Consider the following 18,401-nt stretch of genomic DNA (forward strand, 5'->3'; position numbering starts at 1 on the left):
GTCTGAAACCGTGCGGCTGTCACTTCTCTTTTCCTTCCACTCCTCTGCGAGTCAGACGCAGCGTAGGTGTCACATCACATCAGCCGGCTCCATCTCTGCAGGCCGATCCTGCCGGAACGAGGAGCAGCCGCGTGCAAATTGCCCCGCTGCCCATGGGGGTGGGGGTGGGGGGGCTCTCGCATAGCCTCCAAAGTGAGATAGATGCCCCCCGACTGGAGCCAGTGAAGTCACATACGAGGGGTACGAACGGTGTGTTTGGTGCATCTGTGATTTACAAGGGTGGATACAGTGCACGCGGCCCTTTTTGGTTCAGATCGGGAAGAATCGAGCGGAGGCTCAGGTTTGCATTGAAACAAGACTTGATTGCACTGAAGTGATGAGGAAGGAGAATGGGATTAGCGTAATGTCTCCAGTGCAAACACAGCTGAAGCTGGGATTTGGCTCCGGCTTTCCCTTTGTAATCCGAGTCAAACAAAGCGAACCAACCACACAAGGTCATGTGGTTTTCCCTGGCATGTCACATGACTGACGTTAGCATGTCCCCCCCCCCCACTGCCGTGCCAACGCGATAAATTCTAACGGCAGAATGCCTTGGAATAAAAGTATTGACCGTGCCCAGTAATGTGTTATTGAACGACTCTGTTCCCACTCCGGGGGCCGCTCTTGCCGAGTTTTGTCAATACCGAGGAGCTGCAGGGGGCAAATATCATGTGACAGAGGCCACACGTGATTAGACATAAAGGTGGGCGGTGTGGCAACACTATGCAAAGTTCAAACCTGCATCAAGCACGTTCTGTGCAAGAGGAGTCGATGACACTTTACGCTCCGTCGTTTTCCTCTAAGAAGGAGCTCTAATAAGGAAATCAATTGAAATCATCCTCCTATAAAAGTGCAGAAAGGAAATTATGCTAAAAACCGCAAAAAGAGGGGGAACAATTTGTACCAGACTGTTTATTTTAGATTGCCGAATTAGATGGAAGTATAATCAGCATCCGATGGAAGGAACTGTGTTTTCTGCGATTTGAAAGAGAATCTACAGTCCCGGTGCGGTTTTAAAAACGGCAATGCTCAGCGCACTGTAGTTTGACAGGGGAAATCCTCCAGCACCATTTCATAACATTAAGGCCGTGCACTTTCCGACTCCAGTAGACCTCTGAACGTGTGCGCCATGGAACCTACACGTTCCTCTGAACCATTCCCGAATCATTTGGAGTTTTCGACAAGCCAATACTAGTTGAAAATATTTCGAAAACTAGTTACCACCCAGAACGCAAATGGTTTGATCTCCCGTCAAAGAGTCTATGAAAGTTGAAAAAAAAAACAAACACAAAACACACGACGTGCCAGCAGTTTCTACCCAGAAGCAAATCGACAGACTGAACTCTGCAATGTTTACATGGACTATGCAACAACCAACACTGTGCAACACCTGCTGACTGCAATGGCTGCTTATGTTTAAGCTCTATACACATGTGAACACAGTAGGCGTGAGTTGTGAGCGTGCGAGCCAGTTCTTCAACCAGTTCCTTATTTATACAGCAGAAAAATGAGTGACTATAAGGATCTGAACATCCAGCTCGAGGAGAAAATATTAACTTGTTGCCTTGTGTAGTCCAAAGCACTATCAAGAGAATCTCCACCCGTCAGTACTCATGTTATACCCTCGTGGTTTCGTGGTGAAGAGTACAGCCTCTTCCCTCTATGACACATGCTTCTTGTGCTGCATGCGACACATTTTAACAAGGTGATTCAGTTTCCTCGGTAAACTAATCTTTTGTCTTTGAAGGCGAAAAAGATGACCAAACAAAAGAGGAAATGGCAGAAAAGTAAACCAATTAAAAAAAAAGAACACGTCGTTTGGAGTTTGCGTCGCAGGAATGTTCGACTCCGTCAAAACTGTTGAGCAACGCCGTCCCGTCCGGTTTCCCCCCGGGCAGCAGGCGGAGGATTCACTCGGCCATAAAGTGGTGAAAACAATGGCCGCAGATGGCAAGTTTGTTTAAATACGATACGACGCCGTACCATCCCTATGTGGCTCCGCCCCCCTCGCCGGCTCCTTTGTCCCGACTGCACAGTCCGTCTATTGTGGGCGAGCAGTAAAGCCGTTCAAGGTGTACAGTGTGGAGTAAATTTAGAGTGACAAGGACACGGAGGGCCTCTTCCTTCATCGTTTGGTCCTCCTCCGCCTGCTCGTTCCACAACCTCTCTCCTCACCGCTCAATTACCGCCACCGCAGAGGCTTTTAAAGAGCCGACAGAGAGGCCAGAAGGTTCTTTAAAAACTGCCACCAATCTGGAGGCAGGAGGTTTGAAGCGGGATTAGGGTCTTTAGATTATCGATCAGGCTCTCTGGGGGTGGAAAACTCACACTCGATCACCAAATTCAGCGCCTTGTTTTCTGTTAATTTGATAAACTGTGGGTTCTCTGGAAAGAGACTCTAATGCAAGTGGGTTTGGTTGAATAAATATGAAGAGGTATAACATGTGCAAATAAACACATTGTGAAAAAGTGGCTGAATCGCAATAAATGAGGATTCAAGAAGTTAAAATTAGTTGTAGTTTTAGTTGTAAAATAAGATTTCTAACAGTTGTTGGTTCATATAAAGATGCAGAGATGCTTTATAAAGAGCAACTAGCCATATATTGAAAATATATACAAGTTGAAGTTGAAAGCCTTTTTGATGTTGGAAAATACCATAATAAAAGGTTAAAAATGAAGAAAAAAAATGTATTTGAAAAATCTAATAAGAAATACACATTTGTACGTTTTGTTTTAAATTTCTTTGTTTTATTCATATATTTACCAATCTAATGAATTCTGAATAGCATACAATACAATATAACAGTTTAATATTATTTTGGTTTATATATATATATATATATATATATATATATATATATATATATATATATATATATATATATATAATTATTAATTTGAATCAAAAATAGGAACAATTGCCTAACATTATTTTTATTTAAGATTAAATATATTCTTACTCCTTCTCAACCGTGAGAAAAAACTATTTACTTTTTATTATTTTATTTTTTGTTGATTAAATGTCATGTGAGAACATTTGTATAAAACAAATTAATTTGCAATTAAAAAAAAAAAAAAAATTTCTTCAAGTTAGTGTAAACAAACTTACACATTTGGAATTGAAAAGAGGAACTTGAAGCTGTTCCTGCAACCACAGCCACTCCTGCTTCATACACACAAAGCTGAACAAACCAGTCTGACCGCCAGGTGCTAATATTTCATCCTGAAGCACCCCGTGGGCGAACGTTCTGCTTCCTGCACTATTTTCTCCAGCTCTCCTGCTCCCAAATCTATTTTATACAAATATCCAAAATAGAGACGCTCCGACAAATGCGAAACAAAACACAACAAAAAATTACCATTTTTTTCCAGTTCATTTTAAAGTAACAGAAGCACAAATATTCAATGTACACATGAAACGGGGATGAATACGGAGCCAAAGTGCAGAGAGATGACCGATACATGCACACAAAGCTTTCAATACCTTCGGTTCATTTAGATTTCAATTAAATTGTCTTGAATCTAAACTCTTTTGAAGCCAGCGAGAATAATTCGATCTGATGTTTACAAACATCCAGCTCGTACGCATGTATATGTTACCTTCAATCATTTTTTTCCTCAGTATGGCTGTGAACCCCTTGGCCAAAACATCACAGTAAAGCCAAATCCTGGTGGGCATGCCCACTCCCACCGACATACAAAAGCAGGAGCCTTAAAATCTATTTTCCCAGGTGCACTAGAACCCAGTTAGTGGAAAATATGACTTTAAGATCTCCAGGGCAGAACAACTTTGAGGTGATCTGTGGCACCAAGCAAGGAGGACCCAGACCCAAAGTGAAGAAATACACATTAAAAGTATATGGAAGCAGTTGGGAACAACAACCTCCATTATTTTGTAGCTGTAGAAGTTACGCAATACATCATCTTGTACTGTAAATACTCTTTTTTTCACATCAACTTTCTGCTTTTCTCGCCTTTAGGCCACCACTGCCCCAATCAATGGATGTGGCTTTCATATGCAAGGCTCTCGATCCATCCAACACGGGCAGTGTGGGGTGTCGTGCTTTGCTCAAGGACACTTTAACACGTGGAGATGGGAAATCGAAGCTGCAACCTTCCGTGTGAGAAATAACCCACTCAACCAACCTTATTAGCGTTACCTATGACGGCTCATATTGCTCCCCAACGCTGCAGCCAATAGACATGCTGGATTGAATTTGTGAGCCCCGCCTCTTTCTCCGTCCAGAATTCAAACTACACGCACCTGGACGATTTGCACAAATGAATAAAAGTTTACTCACTGAGGACGTAGAGCGATAGGGTGATGCCCGCCAGGCAGAAGCCCTCAAAGAAGCGCAGTGTGCTGAACATGGGCACGTTGACGGAAAAAGCTACAGTCAGTCCGAACACCAGCATGAACAGCACCGATATGATGAGCACGGGGTGTCGGCCGAACCTGCGGGGGGGGGAACAAACAAACAAACAAACGGCGGGACACTCAGGAAAACTCTGCTTGGTTTCTATTTAAGAGTGCGGTGGTGGGAAGAACTTACCAGTCAGCGAGTATTCCAAACACCAGATATCCAAAGATGGAGCCCACCAGGAGGGAAAACTTGGCGATGTGCACTTTCCACGCCGAGTCGCACACCAGACTCCACTGCAGAGGCAAAGACGTAGAGGGCGTTACGATTTAGATTTTGTTTTGGGTGCTCTTGACTGAATGAATTTGAGGCCAGATCACAACCAACTGTCGTCGTTTCCCCCAAATCAGGGTCATCTGAGCGACATAAAGCAGATGGTATCAATAAAATGTCGGTAAATTACAGTATGTTTCAATTTAAAAACGGATCGGTTTGGATACCTATGGCACTTTTCATCATGTGATTGAAACATTCCCACTTTTGTTTTGTGGAGATATTTTTTTCAACAGGTCATATTATACAGCTTGTCAACACTTTCACGTTGATCTTGTTGGTCCAGAAACATTTTATTGCCCCAAATACAACTTTTCCTTGATTTTCCTCCATTTGAATATCAGATCATAGGAGCTGCATTCAGAATCTGCTGCGTCTGTGTGAGCTGGGCTGGCTCCGCCCACACATGCCCATCTTGGGAAGAGGAGGAAGTACTTCCTCTTGTTGTGCCAAGTGCCAGAACAGAGCTGTCTGATTGTGGGAGGAGTCAAAGGGGGGGTATCTACCTTGATTGAAATTGGCTAAACCCCCAATGACATTATATAGGATTTGATTTCTGATTGGCTGATTGGAGCAACACACTTTTTAAAAACTGGAACAAGCCAGGGAGAGAGAGGACACACTTTCTTCACTTCTGGGGTTGCATATTAGTGTTGGAAACCCATTAAGAAATACGTTTTGCATAATATGACCTCTTTAAATAAATGAAGCAGCATTCTTGCCTATTAATGCATCAGACTTGAGCCACACGGTGTGGAAACCAGACTTCTTCATTGACTTAGCCGTGAGTACGATCCTCGTTATCATAAGTAACGATAAGAATCAGCTCCACTGAACGGTTCCAGGAAAGAGAGGAACGCTGCACGTTCATCCGTCTGGCTGCAACAGGCCAAGAGAAGTAACCCTGTTAGCACCAATAATTGACCGAATCCTTTTCATCATGGTCGGACAGAAGCATCTGATCTGAATCTCAGTTATTGCTGCCGATTAATGTCTTGACGCTACAGCTGACTCTGAAGGACTGGAGATAACATTTTTAGCTGTAAAAAAATAAGTGAGTCAGCATTTAATTCATTTTTGTCACAAAACAACTAAGTTTAAGTGTATGTCTTATTTAAAGGCGTTTTAAGGGAAAATTCTTAAAAGTGTCCGCAATATACACAAAAGTAAACTCACAAAGCCAGCAGCGGGAGAAAAACACAGCTTCAGTGAAGCAGTGGAAAAATAAAATACAGCTGATTTCATCTTTTGCGTTTAAATTTGGCAAATGAAAGTTTGAAACTGAAGCGGCACCAGTTCACCAAAAACCCAGAGATGTTGTGTAAACCCAGAGAGTTCATCCTTGGGAGAAAAGGACGTCGTCGTTTCAGAACAGAACAAAGGCTCCTTTAACTTTTGATGCAAGTGTTCAGGGTGTGGTGGAGGTTAAGTCACCCAAGGTTACAATGGTCAACTCTGGTGGTTGAAAGAGCCTGTCCTGCAAGGCCCTAAGGAAGCACAATAAGGAAGTCGCATTGCACAAGGTGTGTTGCAGCAGGTAAACATATAAAACATGCAAGACCAGGATGTAACACTCCTGCTGGAGACGGACCTACAATGTCCAGTCGGTCAGCAGCAGTCCTTCAAATTGGAGGAGTGGCACACATTAGTCATTTTGCACGAATTCAATTGCAGGTGTAATCCAAAGTAGCACCGACGATTACTACAACTGGTCTGAGGGCTTTGTGCTTCGTGGGTATCTCTAGAAGTGGTGGGCAGATGGATCCAAAATATCGATACTTGTATTGGTATCGACATTGAATGATACCAGTGCAATGAGATCGATACTTAGTTTAAGTTGCTCTCATGTATGTATGTATGCTGCTTCATCATGAGCTCTACCTGGAATAATGTTTTCTTCTAATTTCTTCCGTTTGCTTATTTAAGAAAAAAATCCAAACATTACAACGTTATGGGAGAAAATTGTTTTTTTCGGGTTGTTTTTTTTACAGTTGTTTGAGCAAAAATTTTTATAGGGAGAAAAAAGTATTTTCTGTTTATCTACAAACTTTTCCCAGGCTCTAATCTAGTTTCAACAAACAAACCAAAAGGAACGAAAAAAAAAAATCATAAAAACACTTGTCATGAAAATTCATCCGGATTTTGCTTTAACATTGAATATCAAAAACTATCGATGTTGGATTGGTATTGACGATACTGACCCTGCATTTACTTGGTATCGGATCGATACCCAAATCTTGCGGTATCGCACACCACTAATCTCTACATCTACCACAAGATGTCAGAAACAGTTCTAATTGAATCATTGCTGGAACAGAGAATAATAATCATGGAGATAAATCCAAAAGAGAGTACGTCTCCATTAGGACAAATCAACTAATAAAATCCTCCTCATGGACCGACTGAACCTCGATCTCAGGTTCCATTTCCCTCAGAGCAGCACGGGGTGATGCTCGGTCTGTGGAAGATGTAACGTGACTATAAGGTTTGCACGGTTGGTGAAACAGTGAATGTTTTAGAGATAACAACCCCCGCTAGCTGTAACATCTATAGAAGAATGGTGGCTCCTCATCCTCTTGATTAACCCGACGGCCAAATTACACTGTGCTCCTTTAACTCTTGGCACATTAATAGACAACGACTGTGACGTTTGTGTGTGATCCTTTAATGCCCAGGAAAGTAACAAACGATTATCGGCTCACATGACGGGTTGGCGATGAATCGAACAAGAAACAAGAAACTGAAGAGGAACTGGTGAAAATCTCCATGATATATAGGCTACTTCAGGTCATCCTTTCTCATATGCCTATGGTATGAGGAAATAGTGTTCCGTTTGTTGGCCATTTCTGTGCAAAATACATGACACTTCTTTTTTTTGTTTTAAATTGCATAATTGCAGTTCAAGATGTGGTTTGGGGAAATATTGACTCAGCATGTTGCTCCTCCACAAGCGGACGTAGATGCAAATCTCAGAACACGTATTACATTTGAGGTTGGAGAATTTCCCCCTCGACCCCCCCCCCCGATTTGTAATTTTTTTTACCCCTTTGGAAATAAACACCATGATCTATATTCGTGTATGGTGAATTATCGGGGTCAAATCTTCATGAACAAACACTTATGACTGTGGGTATTTGTCAGAGGCTGTCAAGCGATTCCCGGTGACTAAGCCTCGCCTCGTTTTTCCCTCCACAAGCAGAGTCGGTCCGACAGCGCAAACAATGCTGTGTGTACCTGCCTTCGCATGCACCAAGCACTCCCTTTGCTTTTCTCCCCCCCCCCCCCCCCCTTCTCTCCTTCACCAGTAGCTACAAGTTGTGACAAACATCCTTCGAGTACAGCACAAGTAATAATCGTCAAGCGGCGCGATAACAACAGAGCACAATAGAAACACGAGAGCTTTCCCACTGTTAAAAAAACAAAAACGGCCCCATTTAAAATGAGTTTGTTCACATTTACTAATAAACAAATGAAAGGAGATGAGCTCTATTTAAATTCACTGAATGCCATTATATGGGCTATATCTATAATATGACACACTTTATTTTAAATGTCACTTATTGAGCGACATAACTTGCAAGACTGAAATTTTAATTGTGTCCAAAAGATCATTTCACATAAGTAATGTTTAATACCACAACAGACAGATGTGTGAATGACTAACTTTATTTTTATACAACTCGAAAATGAGATCCAGAGCTCTCAAGACAAAGAATAATAATAATGAATGAATAAATACCAATCTTAAGTTTCCTAACTTCAAGGAAATTGAAATAAATTCATATTCTGAATTTTATTTGATTAAGTCACACGTTCTCCCTACCCAATTTTGCCTTGACTGAAGCGTGCAATTTATTTATTTTTAACAACAAATGACCAGAAAAGACATCACCGGCATCATATTCTTTCTTTCCCTTTTCTGCTTCTAAGTTTGAAATAAAGATTCATTCATACATCATTAACGTTTGAAATCCTTGAAAGCACGTGATCACATCTGGGGAGTAACAAAATAATCTTTATCTGAGGAATGTGGGTTAACAGACACAGTTGACCAGAAGCTCCAACTTCTCTACCATAAAATGAGCCTCAAACATGCCAAGGTGGTCCCAGACTTTGGAACAACCGATTCGAAAGACTCTTAAATACATTTTAGTTAAAGCTATTACTTTTCTTCTCAAGGGAGCATCTCATGTGTTCCAGGTCTGTGTGCAGGTACACAACACATGCAAAGGCTGATCAGCTCAAACCTTAACCAAGTCTTATCTGCTAAGCAAACCTCCCCTATGAACATAAACAGCTGTTGGACGGCTGAGAAAGGTGCATTTATATTTGTACAGTAATTGTACTCTGTGGCGCAACACAACATGTGGCTTGTTCTTGTGTTCCTCTTCAGAAGGACACAAACCTCTCATAACCTCTGCCATAGTGACCTGTGCAGAATGGAACGCTCCAGGATTACCCAGAGCCACCCAGCCATCACATGATGCAGGCATGCCACTCATTCATGGTTTCAGTATCGATGTCAGCACAGGAAAGAAGGAGGGAAAAAAAAAAAAAGACAAGAGGAAGGGAAACAAGTTCCCATTGCACAATTGCAGATCAACCAAGGTTATTTAAAAGGAAAACAGAAGCTGCCATCTCCTCGAGACTGGGATTAAGCAACGCATCACTGATTTGAAGCTTTCTGTCGGAGGAAGCGCAACTGTGAGCTTAAGTTTGGTGACTGGGTCGAACCGGTGGCCGACGCTGTAAACACAGACATCAGCGTCAGCCAAGTCACAGGTTGATAGCGACATCTCAACAAGCGTTAGGGACAGGCCTCAAGATCAGAGTTATAGTTCACTGCCATCAGAGTCACGGCAAAAATGCAAAATCTCTCATCACTTAAGGAGATACAGGAATTTGAATGCGACAGATCTGCGTGTGCAAATTTGACGAATGTTAGCTCAGTTGTAAACTTGAAAAATTTCACAAAGTCAATCAGATTACATCTTTATGATACATCTTATAAAATATTTTGTGTTTCAAAGAGAATAAAGCCAAACAAGTGTGACCTTCGCTTGCCCACGCTGTGCCCACAAAACGCACACATTTTTTTAAAAGTTGCAATAGATGGATTGTGTTTTATTCACAATAAAATTCAATTTATATTGGTCTAAGGCACATGCATGCATATCTTGCACAAGAGGTCAATTTTGTCACTTCATCTTCAACGCAAGTAGTGAAAATAGTTTCTCTTTTGTGGGTGTCAGGGATCAGATAATATGTTTACTAAGAAATGTGGTGAACTACACCAAAACCCATTATGCCAAAATAAAGGGATTTTCAATTAAAGTTTCCAGTGCAAAATCCAAACATGAAAATATTTGTGATTTGTGCACGTTTTCGGTCAACATCTTGTTCGCAATACAAATACTATTTGAGGCACATCAAACCTGGTTTTATTTTCAGAAAGCACCCATTATGTGCGGCAAGAATGAAAATCCCCATTATTAAACTTGCAGGATTTGTTTTGGGTTAGGTTTTGTTATTTTTAAATGTGCCTGCACACAGAGAGAGTAGGACAGATTTTACAAGTCAAAACAGGAAGATATTTTATCCCAAAGCAACCGTCGAATGTCTCAGTCTGTTATGATTAGCGAGATAGAATGTTGAAGTCGTAGTCAGTGTTGTAGCAAGTAGCCTTGCATTACTTTGGTTTTGCCTGCCTCACGGGTACTACTGCAGCTTTGTTATTTTTACATTTTAATCACAATTTCTATACAGGTACTTACCCACAACTACATGACTGATCAAATATGATCCCTGGGCAAGGCCTTTATGGTCGTTCTAAAGTCGAGGATCAAAAGGTGGCCGTGCCTTGTTCCCTCAAGGCTTTGAAACAACCTTCCCGTGGAGATAAACCCACAAGAAACTGTACCTTCCTTCAAAAAGCTCTTTCACAGACTTATTTTCAAATGATACTTTTAAAAACCTCCCTGTAAAGTTCCATCAACCCTTGCCGTTAACCCCCCCCCCCCCATATAAAAGTAATTCGGTTTGCGTCAAAGCACCATCTAAAACGGAGTTTTTAACAAGGCGCGCTGTAAATAAAGTAGACGATCGGTTACTCTGCAACAAACTATTCCTCAAAACACTGCTTATCTCAGCGAGAACCGATCTCGTCGCTCGCTATTGTCTTCTTAAATTGGGAATAATGAACAGCGGGTGGACGTGCACGACTGTTCGCCGACAGAAAATGTAAAACAATGTAATGGATGAGGAAGAGTCCGCTGGGAGTCTCTTGACCTCCCTCCGACGACTGAGCGCCGACGATCGGTGCACACCGGCGAGGCCCAGACGGCACTCTCATCAGCCACAGCTGCACATTTCTGCACTCGGTGAACTACAGAGCGGTGGGCGGGGGTTTCAAAGGAAACGGAGCAGGCCAGAAGGGAGGGGAAGAACAAGCACATGAGAGTCGAAGAGAGAGAGAGAGGGGGGGGGGGGGCGATAAAGGAGTATATGATGCAACAAAAGGACGTTTACAGACATGTTGACAATTGCAAAGGGATAAAGCAGACAGTGAGGCATGGAGCAGATAACGGGCGGAATGGGAAGGGATGCTGGAGAGGAGGGAGAAGGCAGAAAACGCATGGGGAGACTTGCTGCATAGTTACTGCCTAGCAACAGACCATCACTGAGGTTATCCGACTCCCGTCTGCTTCCAAGTGCAAGTTTTAGAGCCGCTGGGTTGAAATCCTATAATGTGGCGGTAGCGTAGGTGAGGGCAAGAGAGAAAAGCAAACTACTGTGAAAACGGGGCGAGCGAGAGCAAACAGATTCTGTAAATATACACACAACACACACAATAGGACTACTGACTGGCGAAGGAAATATCAGTTTCCCTAAAAAAGAAGAATGCAAGCAATGGAAAGCGGAGGTGTACTACAATCAGGTTTTCTTTGACGTGGATGATCGGGTGAGGGGCTCCCATGAGAAATGAACGGCATCAGGTTGTGTTATGGGCAGAAGATGAGCTGGTGGAGCAGACGGAAAATTGTGGGTGCTGCCTTCTATATGGCAAATGAAAGATTTTTACCTCAATATTGTTGGAGGCCAATCTTCACCGACTGTCTATTTTAGCTGGATAATCACCACAAAGCAGGAAAACTACACTTTTGACATATTGGAGACGAGATTCCACATAAATATGAGACGAGTTTTGGATATAATGCAGGCGAGCTTGAGACTGGTTTGAGACCAGTTCAGGACCTTATGTAAACTAGTTTTAGACAAGATTTTGGCCAACTAAATTACGGTGGCTGTGAATTCAATGGAGCACTTTAAAGACTAATCCTTAGACGTCTCACCTCACAACATCCAGGCCTTAAAGGGCTTCCTACTCATCGCGAGATACCACAACGTATCTTCAGGGGCCCAATTTTGTGCATCTAAAAAATATTTGGCAGGGGGTCATAATGTTACGGCTGAATCGGCGCAGGCGGTCACCACATGGTAAAGCGAGGAGACGAAAAAGGGGAAGCCTACACATGTGACGGTGCGGCTGCAGCCCGAGGGACTTCACTCCCCGCAGTATCCAGATCACACCGAACGTCACATGAACATTTGACGAGTGGGCCGCTGGCGTTTCTGTTTTTCCTGCAATCAGCAGTGACGGGAGGCAAAAACAACAAACCTTTGTCCGTCAATCTATTATTCATCGGAGTCCCGTTCGCTGGAACTACACATCTGTGTCACTGAATTCCATCGCACGGTCCTGAAAACAAACTTAGACCACGGCCACGGGTCACGTCCCCCCCCCCCAGCCCCACGCTCGTCCCTCCGACTAACCAGCACTTATCAGAAACAGCGCACACACACACACACACACACACACACACACACACACACACACACACACACACACACACACACACACACACACACACACACACACACACACACACACACACACACACACACACACACACACACACACACACACACACACACACAGCAGAGTTTTATCTCCTGGTCACACAAGTGTCTTTCCTTCCCAGCTGACGCAGTGAGAGGCGGTCATTGTGCCACGGCAGGGCCTATCTGCGTCCAGGCCTTCGCCTTTCGACAGCTGAGCGCATTTCAGAGTGTCCCTCACCGACGGGCGCTCAGTGGAAGGAGCGGGCCAGCTGGGTAAACAACGGCGCGAAAAGGGACACGGGGCGCGCCGAGGCCCCGCGCGGGTATCATCTTTCAGATCTATGGGTGTGCGACCTCCAGCGCGGCGATATTGAGCTCTGGGTGTACCCGCCAAAGCACTTATACAACTTGTCTCCCTTATCACACGCACACACACACACCGCACACGCGCACACACACACGCGCGCACACACACAAAGTGATACAAGTTTGCATTGACATGCAGTATTATGGTTGGTTGACAAATCCAGGTATTAATGGGTTAAAAAAAAAGTGGGAAAACATCCTTCCAGTACAATGATCTAATGGATAAAGCACAAAACTCAAAATCCTCACGGTTTGGAGGAGTCATAGTTAAGCTGACGGCGCATGATAAATCTTCAAGTTACATCAAAACTTGGGGGGAAAAAAAAGCCTTTAATTACACCGGAAGCCATTTATCACTTATGTGTAAGCTGTTTGAAACAATTACCAATATTTGCAAAAGACGAGAACCATACTTTTAACACTTGATTTGAGGCCAACTGCAGGATTAGAGATAATTTATATTACAATAAAAGCAGAGGCCAAAGGGGTCAGTATGTCTGTTCGTGAGAATTTGTTTTTGTCACTTAACTTAATGAAAAATTAATTTACAGGAGAGGACTTAATAAAACGGCATCAATTTATTAGGGGGTAAACTTTCCAAATTAAATCATATAAACCCAATAAATCTGAATAATGCTGGGCTCGGGAGTCCTTTTATATATCCCGAGATAAAACATGAAACCTGGGATCAATTGGGTGTTTTCTTGTCGGGACATGATCACTTCTGTCAGGCACGCCTTAAATTTTGGCAACGTCCTGCACAAAGACAGAAATTGAGGCATCAATCTCAGAAAATAATGATGATAAAATAGAAAAATACAGCACCCAAAGTGAGGAAATAAGTTGTCAAATGATGCTTCATTTATATGGACCACGCATTTGTGGGATTAGCAGAAGAGCCGATTCATTATCTTGTGAAAAATGCACCACAATATCTAATAACAACTAAACATCTTTAAACGTCTCATTTTCCTATACAGGCTGAGAAGGTTTGGGACAAAAATAAACAAGAAGCTCAAAAGTGGCAATGTCAAAAGATGATTCAATTTGGTGAAAGTTTGCTTTTGTGGCGACGTTAATCTGATCCCTGAGGAAGGTTCTGGGGGCGTGTTTCCGTGTGCAGCTGCTGCCCGTCAGAACAGGAGGAGGCGATCGGGGCAGGGTGCAAAGAGAGCCGGCCTCTGAGTGATGATACAGTCTCATTTCAAAAGGCTCAGCTCAATTAAGACGGACCCCTGAGGAGAGCTTTGACTCAATTAGGATGGGACTCTCCACATTAACCACTCTGGATCCTTCGCCGCCGCCGCCGCCTCCATGAAAACTCTCTTTTCTGTGTCAACCCGAGATAAGATATGGGATGTTTTTCATCCTGTCGTACAGATTCCTGTGTGGCTCAGAGTGAAACCAGTGCCGTTCATTATTAAACACATCGCTTCTCTCGTCGTTGTGAGAGGATCGGTTTTCCTTTTACGAGATCTGGTCAGACCCGCTTTAGCAAGATTTGAAGATTAATTAAACCATAGGATCCAATTATAAACATGAGTACTAATGTACCCTTACCATGTAGGAACACCACGTACAAAGCAACATGGAAGATGCACAATTGAGCAACATCAGCATTGGCAACATGCTTCCAATATCGATGAGATGAGCTTCGATTTCTCAGAGCCGTTGGTCGTTTATTTCAGAAGTTTTGTTTGCAGTTTATTCTCGTCATTCGTTTATGAATCAGTTTCTTTCAAGAAAAGATGTCGTGCAGATTAGAGCATCTTCCTCCCACCGACTGATGCAACTTCGACTAACCTCCAGATTACAGAGCATCTTCCTCCTGCTAACGTCCAGATTATAGAGCGACTGCCTCTCACCGACATCCAGATTATAGAACTTGAGTCAGTATGCCGCGAAGTAATCCCACTACAGTTACTTGTAGAGAACGTTTGTGCGTCCTGCATGAGCAGAGCGGGGGTTTGAGGCCCAGATCTGTTGCTGCATTTTGACAGGGACGTTGCCGGGGCCTTCGTCAGTGTTGGCACTCCGCTCTGCTTTTTAGGGATAGAGTGTCACGGAGAGCAGAGACCAGTCATGTGCAGTATATGCCTACGCAATCCAAACACGGAGGAGAAAAAATGCCCAGTCATCACATCCTGCTGCTGCGTAGCGGCGTCACATCTCGGCTTCTCTGCGGTGGGGGGGTGGGGAGGAACAGGTTGTTGGAGGGGACAAGGCCAAATGACGCGCGCAGACAGTCGGTGTGCATCGGATTCTCCTGCCGGCGACCTTGTCAGAATGTAGACGGGGGTCAGGGAGGACAGGGGAGTGCCAGAACCCGCCACTGACCTGCAGTGGTGGTAGTATCAACATGACATTCTGGGTGTGTGTGCAAAGGCAACACAAATGTTGGTACCTACAAGCCACAATGCCGGCATGACAAGAGAAGGCCAAAGAGGAGTTTGCAATTTTCTTTCTTTTTTTTTTCTTCTCTTCCACCCATGAGAGAACTAAAATGTTCAGATTCTCAACCCGCCCAGTAAATCTCCCCTCACATATGACTTCATGCGCAGCTACAGATCAGGACAGCGTGGCCACTCTTGTACAACCCCACCCCTCAAAATCATCCGGTGGACACTGAAACGAAAATGAAATTCAAAAAAAAAAAAAAAAAAAGCACGTCCGGGCATTTCAGTGGTGAAATGTAAAATGGGGACATCATCACTGATAAGCAGGTGGACTGCTTGGCGTGCGACAGTGGGTGAAATCTCTGCGCGAGCCAACCCTCGGCCGCTCTCCAGCTCCGAATCAAACTCTTCCTCAGACGCCTTTTCATTATGACGCGCGTGCCAAATTCTTCAGAAGTGAAGCCGCTTCATATTAGGACGCGGTTTCGCCGCCCCTCCGCGAGTGGGCGTCAAGTAATCCGAGTATCTGTCCGTGTTGAACATTTCAGCTTCAATCCAAGCATTTGGATTCATTTTATTAAATAGGGAGGTCAAGTTGGACGGATCCTGAGTGATGGAGGGAGGCAGCATCCAGAACAGGAGAAGAGCTGATTGGTGTAACAAGATATTAAAAGAAAAAAAGAAAAAAAAAAACCTTCATCCAACCGGTTGGCTCCGGGGACATACTGTCTCTCTCTCTCTCTCCAGCCGGGCCTGGAAGGTTTTAATGATCGGACTGTGAAGGCATCACACACAATCAAGTGTCCACAGTCACAAGTACAAGACTATCTGCCCCCGGTTGTTTGGTTAGGGCCGCGGCCGGGCGGGTGATGTTTGGTCAGGGATGGGATTGCATTATCCTAGAGAGAGTGCACTAATGACCTTTGCTCCAAATCCAAAAAAAAATAATCAGAAGGGCATGTGTTTTCTGTGAATGAAGACAAATAGCAGATTCCATTGCCATTGGTGTTGTGTGTTTGTGTGTGTGTGTGTGTGTGTGTGTGTGTGGGGGGGGGGGGGGTTACTGGATGACTTGCATGTGTGACACAGAAGACGGTCCTGCTGCCACTTTTATTATTGTGGATGGGTTGGGGGCGGGGTGGGGGTACCCCAGTGTGCAGAACAGATCTGGTGGAAAGGTGCATGACGGATGAAGGCTATGCCACAATTTCTACATTCACAATATTGTTAACAGGGGGTCCATGAAGTCTATCTTTTGGGTGTGGGGGGGGGTGATTAGAGTGGTGATGGGAGGGAGGGAGGGGGGGATCCTGGCCCAGTAGTACCCCCCCCCCCCCCTCCTCCTCCTCCTCCTCTTCTTCTTCCCCGCCCCAGAACATACCCGCCCATGTGGATGGGTTCCATCACTGATGCATTCACACAATAGAAAGGATTCCCTTCTTACCTTCGTGACCACGTTCTGCACGAGCCCGGTGTGCAGCTCGAACGTCCACTCGCTGCACTGACACTGCGTGTTGGCGGTGTCATTGTGGCCGACGAACCCGCCGCCGAATCCACCGACGACGCCGCCGCGGTGGCCGCCGCTGTAACTTCCATTGGCGTAAATAGACGCCGGTCGCGCGCTGGCGTTCCTCGGCGCGTCCAGCAGCGACGAGTAGCCGGTACTCTGATTACTCAGGTTCGCCGGCGGCTGCACGCATGTGTTGTTCGGCTGCGCGAGGAGGAAATTGTCCGAGTACTGGCTGAAGCCGATGAACAGCGCCGGGATCCATGTCAGCACGATCAGCTGTTTCTGGTACCTCCCGAACCCCCCGAGAAACGGCAGCACGGAGCCGTCGATGCGCGTCAGCAGCCCCGGCGCGGTGCTTTCGGGGGACACGAAGCCGTTCTCCGGCTGGTGCTCCCCGCTCTCGAGCTGCACCACGGCCATCGCGGGCTTTTCACGATAGATGCCTGCGATGTGAAGCGACGCCGGGGTTGCAGTGCTGCTTATCCCCCCTCCACCCTCCTCCTCCTCCTCCTCCCCCCCCTCCTCCTCCTCCACCTCCACCACCCTCCTCCTCCTCCTCCACCACCACCACCACCGCCGCCGCCGCCCCCTGTCGACTCCACAATGCGTCAATGCCCCCAGCTTCGGCGGTGGAAGCCGTGCGCAGTCAAATCAGTGGCGAGCAAACGAGACGCACCTCCTTATTATTAATATTATTCAAATTGTTATTGCGAGAACGCGCTTTCCCCCTGGAGACTAGAGGGGAAAAAAAAAAAAAGACGACCGGCGACGAGAAAAACAACAAGTCAGTGCGGTGACGCGTCGAGGCGCGCGGCTCATTGTCGCCCCGAGAAGAGTCGCCACGCGGCGGCGCAGAGCGGCTTGATGTGCTGCTTCCTGCGCGAGGCGAGCCACAGGTAACACACCTGCCCATAAACGCCTGCGAGGAACTGACGCTACCCTAACATGGCCACCTGTAGGCAGGGGCACCGGGAACTAACTACCCACCCCCGAAAACACACACGCGCGCGCGCACACACACACACACCCCCACTGCGCTCTGACAGGCCAATAATCATGAAACATAATTATTCATATTTCATTATTTTATTTATTCATCATTTTCAACACCTTTCTCTCTTCAAACACCCATTTTGCAAAACAATCGACACATTGAAACAGAATTTACGCACGAGTCTTGCGCATTGCACTTGTCCAACATGAAAGTGCATTGTTTTGTTTTGTTTTTCTCGTTTGTATTCATGCAAACATTAAAAAACACAAAACACAAAGTACATATGTCATGTCAACAGGGGGGAAGGAGGAAGAGGAGGAACTAAAGAGCTGTCCCCGCCTTGTTTCCAGCATGTAAAACACTGCAGGTGCAATTGTACACGACAGCATTGGAAGTCATTTAATATATAATATTTTGCGTATTGTCAATTATTATTCAACCACCGACGCTATTACCAGTAGCATTACTACCACGAAACACCCTGTTTAATCAGTGTTCAC

The 18,401-nt window shown here is 44.9% G+C and overlaps 1 protein-coding gene across 1 annotated transcript in view; it reads right to left on the bottom strand.

The window, feature by feature from the left end:
* LOC308135093 (solute carrier family 22 member 23-like) overlaps positions 1-17,393 on the bottom strand; it is a gene marked incomplete at its 3' end in the record, with an annotated part of 39,872 nt that extends 22,479 nt beyond the window's left edge. The window contains exons 1-3 of the mRNA XM_080502966.1: positions 16,842-17,393; positions 4,593-4,696; positions 4,341-4,495 (exon numbers count right to left, since the gene is read on the bottom strand). Of these exons, the coding sequence (XP_080359092.1) occupies positions 4,341-4,495; positions 4,593-4,696; positions 16,842-17,327 (745 nt within the window). The 5' untranslated portion in view covers positions 17,328-17,393. The remainder of the gene's footprint in view (positions 1-4,340; positions 4,496-4,592; positions 4,697-16,841) is intronic.
* Between the last annotated feature and the right edge of the window lie 1,008 nt (positions 17,394-18,401).

Source organism: Blennius ocellaris (assembly GCF_963422515.1).
Source record: "Blennius ocellaris genome assembly, chromosome: 10".
NCBI classification, from domain to species: Eukaryota; Metazoa; Chordata; class Actinopteri; order Blenniiformes; family Blenniidae; genus Blennius; species Blennius ocellaris.